Raw genomic sequence first — 6807 nt, 5'->3', positions numbered from 1 at the left:
AAGGGAGGAAAGGAATTGTACCTTTTTTTTTTCTCGACTCGAACGATTTCATTCGTATGCCCGACGAGCTCCGTTCTTGTTTGTCTTTTTAGCTTACGTTTGAAGCGATCGATAAACCAAGCTAAACTAAAGGCATACCCTCAGCATTCTCAAACAGCTAATCTACTTGCCTGCTGATGAAGAAAGAAGCCTGTTCAGAGGGTTTGGCCTCCTCTAAAGCTCCCTCCTTATTTCCCGACAGCGCCGTTCGTCTTTCCAGCTGCCTTTTTGCCAGTCAGCTCTCTGCCTCACTCCACTCCCTCACTTCTCCCGCCGTTGAGAAGACGCCAGGCCACGACTGTCCCCCATGCCATGTCTACTGGATGTGTGAACAAAGCTGGGAGAAAGCGAGAGAGAGTGAGAGAGGTGAAAACGGCGACTCTTAAGTGAGTCAGACCCAGTCGCGCGGGACGGCTGGAAATGTCTTCCCCTTTGATTCCCCGGGGAACAGAGACAGAAAACAAATGGAGTCTGACTCCCTTATTTTCTCCAAGGTCCCAGAAGTTGACCCGCAGCCACACGTGCCGGAGCGCTGACATTCGCCGAGCCACCAGTAAGGTCTGTCAACCTGACACAACGGAATAAGAAACCCTCCCAAAAGCCCTCCGCTCCTCCGCCGCCGCCCCATCGTCCCTCATCTCCATTCCAACACAGTACGCAGTGCTCAGTGGCACAGCTGACAGCCAAGTTGGCCTGCTCACACAGCGATGACCCAGTGAGTTATTGGTCGATAGAAGTCGGCATGCATCGGCCTGTGTGGCTTCGCGGGCGGGCGCTGACTCACTGTGTGTTCGGCCTCAGTCGTCATACCGCGGATATCAACGCCCACTCCGAGGAAAACAACGAATCCCGAGGGATGAGATGATCATTAGCGGAGAAGTAAAAATATCCCGTGAATAATCACTGCAACTACAACGCGTTTATCTCGCCGCTGAGGGGATATGTGTACACAACAAGAACATTATCTGTCTGCGGTGTGGCTTGCCAGCGAGCTCGGCCCATTTGGCCGCGAGCAGACAGAAGAGTTTGGCAACTGGTTATCACATCGCTGCATCTCGACAACTGGATGGCCGCTGATTGTGGCCGATGAACAAAGGATTCCCGCTTTAACACATTAGACCATTAAGTCGAAAATCCGTGTCGTGTCAGTAATCCAGACACTAAGGAGGGTGGACAGGAGGAGAGCGAGCAGCTACAGGTAGGACTTGGCTCCGTTTTGTGCTCGTGCAAAGTAGCGCGTCGCATCTGTAAGTGCGCAGGAGCACAATTCATTACACACTGGCGTTCGCCGTGTCGTCTCTGCAGCGCGATGCAACACACCTGCTGTTCCCCGCTGATTAAATAAGCAGGGTTATGTGGAGTGAGAAGCAGTGTGAGACGCATTGTCAATGCAAAGAAACCTGACATCCAAACACAAGATGGCATCTCATCAAAGCCGTTTCTTGATTTGCATAGAGGAGCCTTTGACTTGGCACATGCCTGGTGATTGGGATAAACTCGTCGTGGACGGTAAGGCATGCGCATGTTTACGGGCGAGGCAAGGAAACAAGAGAGTAGAAATGTAAATGGTTCTTTTCTTGTCATACAATACTCACTCGTCTGCACACACCAGATTTTTTTTCAAGGTTTTTTGTGGCACTAACGGCTGTTACTGCACTGTAAAAATTATTAGGGTGGTTAAACTTAAAAACTTGAGTTCAATTGCTGCCTTAAAAACATAAGTTAACACAACTTCAAATAATGTACTTTTCCAACTTAGGATGGCAAGCTGGAAAAGTCCCCCAATTCATGATAAGTTATTGTTTAAATATGATACCATAAGTTGAAATGACTAACTATAGAACATTATGCATTCTCAAAAACTTGAGTACTCTTGTCAAGTAAAATTACAATCATGTTCTATTTGAACTCAAATAATTAAGTTATACCACTTGTCTAATTAATGACTACGTGTTGTATGAACTTCATACTCTGAGTTTAAACAACTTGCAAAGTTACATTATCCATTCATAAAAACTTGTTTTCTTTTGTTAAAGTAACAAACAATTCTATATACTTTCAACTCTCATTTTAAAGTTAAACTGACTAACTTTATTCATACCAATTCCCTTTTTGAGTTAAGTTAACTCAAGATTTTAAGGCAGCAAATGAACTTAAAATTGCAATTTAAGTAAACTAACATTTCCAAATACTGTTCACTTTCTCCACTAATAATGTCAAGTTCAGTTTCCTAAAAATAATTACACCAAATATGCTTCCATTTCAAATATCAAACATTTATTTTTGTCTTTCTCTATCAAATACAGATGAGACAAGTCTTAAATCAAGTATAAAAGAAAACATTTGTCCAAGAAGCAGAAGCATTTATTGGAGGACCGAAAAACAGATTTTTTTTTTGACAAATAACAGAAATAATTTTTTATATACATCTCAATAAATAAATGCACATAAAAGGCACCAATTAAAAACCTTACCTAATGTTTTATAAATTTAATTGACCATATTCATTTTTCCACCTTGGTTCCAACAAATTATATATTTTAGCACAATTTAGTTTATTGTTTAAAAAAATTTTTTCCCCCCTTGTAGATTCATTTGACTCTTAAATATTTGTATCCTTTTTCGACCAAAAAAACTTTTTTCCAGGTGTTGCTTTTACATGTCTCATGTTTTTACTTTACCTTAAGCATTTCTGATTTATTATATAAATAAGGTGGGCAGTGACATTTTTCTAATGTCAGCTGGCTGTGGGGACTATCTTAAGGGGGCTGTCCTTCTTGGGTAAGTTCAACTATTGGTCAACAGATCTGCACATGGATTCTGCTCCTTCCCGTGTGTTGACCAATAGTGGAGGAGCTGACCCAAGAAAGACTGCACACCTTATTTGCAAAATGAGGGATAACACAAGATAGATATGTAAAAATAAAATGAAATTAAAAAGACTTGGGGGAATGGGGACACACGCACTTAAGGCATGAATGCATCTACAAGTAAAGGACAAACACATATATATTATGTGCTAAAAAAATAGTTTGTAGGAACTAAGCTGGAAAAATATGAAGGTAAATTATAAACAAAGGGGTTGAAGTTCTTATATTTAATTGGTGCATTTATTTATTGGTCAGTTTCAGTCCTCCATAGAAATTAGACCATTATTTTTAAAAATATTCTAACCACGTTCAAGAGTGGCAGTGTAAAGTCCATACAACTAGCTACCATCTTTCAAAAACAGTCCAAAAAGTGCTAAATAATCAATCAGTGTTTAAAACTCAAGACAACCCTGAGAGGTTTTTCCACAAATTCAGCACAATGCTAAATGTTTTAGTGCAAAACCATTAGTATTAACATTTAGTGCGTAGAACAAACTAAACAAATTTTTACAGGAACTCTTTTGTAAGACAATAAAACTGAAAACATACCAGATGTTACAGTTTGTACCTCAGGATTTTGTTTCTCAAACCATGTAGTCGAGCTGAGGCCTGGTCTGGTTTGATCTTCATCACCACTCTCTGAAGAAACTCAAACGAATCCTTCATGTCCTCTGGATACTTGAGATTGACACAGTAGATGACACCCATAAGTGTAGCAAATCCAAGTGTCACATCTTTAATGTTGTGAACCACAATGGTCTCCTCCACCACAACTCCCACATTGAAGACCTGGTGTGGGATGGCCCCCTGTTCACCACCTTCACAGGCAATCAGGAGATCAACCTGCATCCCCTTCATGGCATCATCCAGAAAATCAGCAAGGGCCTTAAAAAGAAGAAATAATTAATGCAAAGAATTCAAACACTCTGGTATCTTTGTAGTGCAAGTTTTTATGCTATTGTGAGGATTAACAATCTGCATGTTTTGACACTTGTGGGGTTGTATGATGCACTTCTGTTCAGTCAGTGAATAACCTGACACACACTCCCAGTTTGTTAAAGCATAGAGCATAATGGCAATGAAACAGGCCACTGTTGTGGATGAGGCCAACATCAAGAAGCTTTAGACACTGAAAATAAGCACCACCTGAAAAAAGCCAGTTTATGTATACACCATATTCAAAGTATTTTCAGCACTTTACTTTGTCAGGTAGTCCTTTTTGACAAACTTTTTTCATCCACAAAACTTGTATTTTCATGCACATGAACACAGTGTGTGGCAGATTAAAAGCCACTATGGTGAAGCACTGAAATTATTCTAAAAATGTAGAACACTAGCAGTGTTTCCATTTTAATGCTTTTTTTTTAAATCAGCAAATTTTTATAATGTCAAAAGAAATTTAAAAAGAAAATGCAAATCAGGCATGTTTCCATCAACTGGCTTAGAGCAAAATCAATCAGGATACACAAAGTAATTACATCAGAATTTGATGTTATGCATGGCTGTAGTAAACGGGAAGTAATGTCTCTTAACAAGGACTAAAAATAAGTTTTTGCACACACAAATGCTACAAAATGATTTTTTTAAATGATCACAAGAAAGAGAAATAGGCAAATATGTAAACAGTTTTGTAATATTTGTTAGTCTTACATCACACATCCTGATGACAGTTGATGGATCTTCGCCAGATGTGTAGCGTGGCAAACCAAGCAGAGCAGCACCCCTTCTCCTTTCATTTGTGTCCTGCAAGAGATGAGACATTCAGTAAGATGAATATATTTTAACAAAAACAACAAATTATGCCTTGTTTTCTAGCCATCTTCAGCTCTGCTTACATCTTTTGCAAGGCAGTCCAAAGTGTCTTTGAGTGGCTGCTTCTTTCCAGATTTGGTTGCTGCTTTGTAGACCTCCAGCAGTCTCAGAACCAGGCCATCAAGTCCATCAAGAAAAGATTCCAGAAGGTCTTTGGTGACGATTCTTGTAAATTCAGCCCTAATCTGAGCTGATAGATTAAAAAACTTGTCTCAATAAGACACAGTTAACTCAGTCTTAAATCACTAAATCTCTTGGTGGAACTAATTCAGTTGTGCGATTACCTGAGGCTCATGGAACAGAGCTGGCCATCGGGAGATGAGCTCTGTGATGTGTGGTTGATCTCCTACAATCTCAAAACAAAAAAGTATTTTAACATTTAAGATAATCAGTAACAGCAGTGTGGGGTAAGGATACATGAAACAAAGGACACGGCTAATTACTGACAAGGAACAAGACTAATTACTGACCCACAGCCTTTACTGAAGCCGCTAACTCACCTGCAGTCAGCACGTCGATGCAAAACTTTGACCAAGCGCCACATATGTGCTTCTGAGGAAGTGTACAATACAAAAATCGTGGTAGCTGCTTGTATTTTCTCTTAAGAAAAGTTCTATAACAGCAACCGAGTATCATACTGTGTTTAGCTAGCTGCTAACTCCTGCCCGCGACAGTTAGCAAGCTGTTGTTTTCTATCCTGTGTTTAAACATGTAACAGAGACACGAACTTTTAGCTCTTAACATATTTTAAAAATGGATGGCATTTCCAAAAAACGACAAATGCAGCTTACCTTACTACTGTGGCTCCAGCTCGCTTCGTATTTAGAAAAAATGCCCCGCCAAATTTGAACAGCCTGTGGTACTGATCCAGGTCTTGGGAAAAAATGGTATTCATCCGCGACTTTGCTTTCGACGTCCTTAATCTGGTCAAGTGGTGTTCCTCTTTTTCGTTTAATATGCAATTCTAACTGGGATGGAGAACTTTATAAAGTCTTACTAAATCTTACATCATATTTAGTCCCTTATCAGATAAAGAGTGAATTTCCGGCACTATTTGGATCTCGCATTAATATTGCCAGTGGTGATCAGTTTTTATAAGATCCGGTTACCATTTTAAAACTCAGATTGTCGAGTTATGTTCACACATTTAAATTTATGTTTCATTGAACTGACTCACAGTCTTGAGTTGAAATGCCAATAACTCATGGAATTAAGTTGAAATTACATAACTCATTATGTTAATTGGAAGTAACTTATATAAAAACGTTATGTCAACTAAAGGAGGGCATGACTTTTAACAGTGTGTCTGTATTCAGACAGAAGAGGGGAAGAAACGCAGCAGAGGTGCCGAGGCCGGGAATCGAACAGCCGCTCCGGCGTCTAAAGGCCTCTCTTCGCTCCGTCTCCTCACCGTCCCATGATATTTTTCTACAGTAAAATTCTGCTTATGATTTTGTCACGATTTTAAAGGAATTAAAAAAACTGCTTTTAACAGAGCCATGAACATTTCTGATGGATTATTTCTTATTTTCAAGTGGCTTTGACTGGACTTCTTAGGCTTGTCTCACAAAAGAAGAGGAAGCAGGTGGCTGCACTCTAAAGTTTGCTGGGTCCTTCATTATTCATTGAGTGAAATATCTGCTGGGTATCTGGAAGACCTCTGCTTTCATTTCAGTTAGTTTTATTTTACAAGGTTTTTGTTTGCTTTCTCATTTTCTTTTGTCCACGCACATACGCACGGACACACACATACACGCACACACACCTATGTTTGGTCTCCTTATGTCCTCTCAGTGTAGATGGGTTTCTCTGTAAGGCTTGTTAGAGGTAAAGGTCTCCTCTAAGGGTCTCTTGATGCTGTAGCTTTTGTCACATTGAATTTTTTGATTTTTTCCCCCCACATATTCCGCTTTGGGCTTCTCAGATATCTGAACATAGGAGCACCTTTTATGTTCAATTTATCCAATAACATCAGTTTTTTTCACACACCACTACCTGCCTGTCAGCTTTTGTTTGAGTCCTTCACGTTTGCCACTGGGACACAAAGTCAATGTACAAGTTTATTTTTTTTTTTCAAAGAAATATC

At 39.8% G+C, this 6807-nt stretch overlaps 1 protein-coding gene and 1 long non-coding RNA gene across 2 annotated transcripts; one reads left to right on the top strand and one right to left on the bottom strand.

Annotated features, from left to right (window-relative positions):
- Positions 1-1245: 1245 nt before the first annotated feature.
- LOC106934261 (uncharacterized) lies at positions 1246-6217 on the top strand. Its single transcript, XR_001421660.2, has 2 exons — positions 1246-1548; positions 6038-6217. It is a non-coding gene; the product is annotated as an uncharacterized LOC106934261 (long non-coding RNA).
- Positions 2300-5033, bottom strand: LOC148160175 (uncharacterized). Its single transcript, XM_088004591.1, has 4 exons — positions 5022-5033; positions 4745-4927; positions 4560-4652; positions 2300-3794 (listed from the first exon to the last, which is right to left on the bottom strand). Exons 1-4 carry the CDS (start codon positions 5031-5033, stop codon positions 3465-3467), a joined length of 618 nt encoding a protein of 205 aa, XP_087860717.1. The 3' UTR covers positions 2300-3464.
- Positions 6218-6807: the final 590 nt, after the last annotated feature.

This window comes from Poecilia mexicana, unplaced genomic scaffold (genome assembly GCF_051168715.1).
Source record: "Poecilia mexicana isolate PSO_F unplaced genomic scaffold, ASM5116871v1 scaffold_3, whole genome shotgun sequence".
NCBI classification, from domain to species: domain Eukaryota; kingdom Metazoa; phylum Chordata; class Actinopteri; order Cyprinodontiformes; family Poeciliidae; genus Poecilia; species Poecilia mexicana.
Note: the sequence above shows the minus strand (reverse complement) of the source record. Positions and strands in the feature narration are given on the sequence as shown.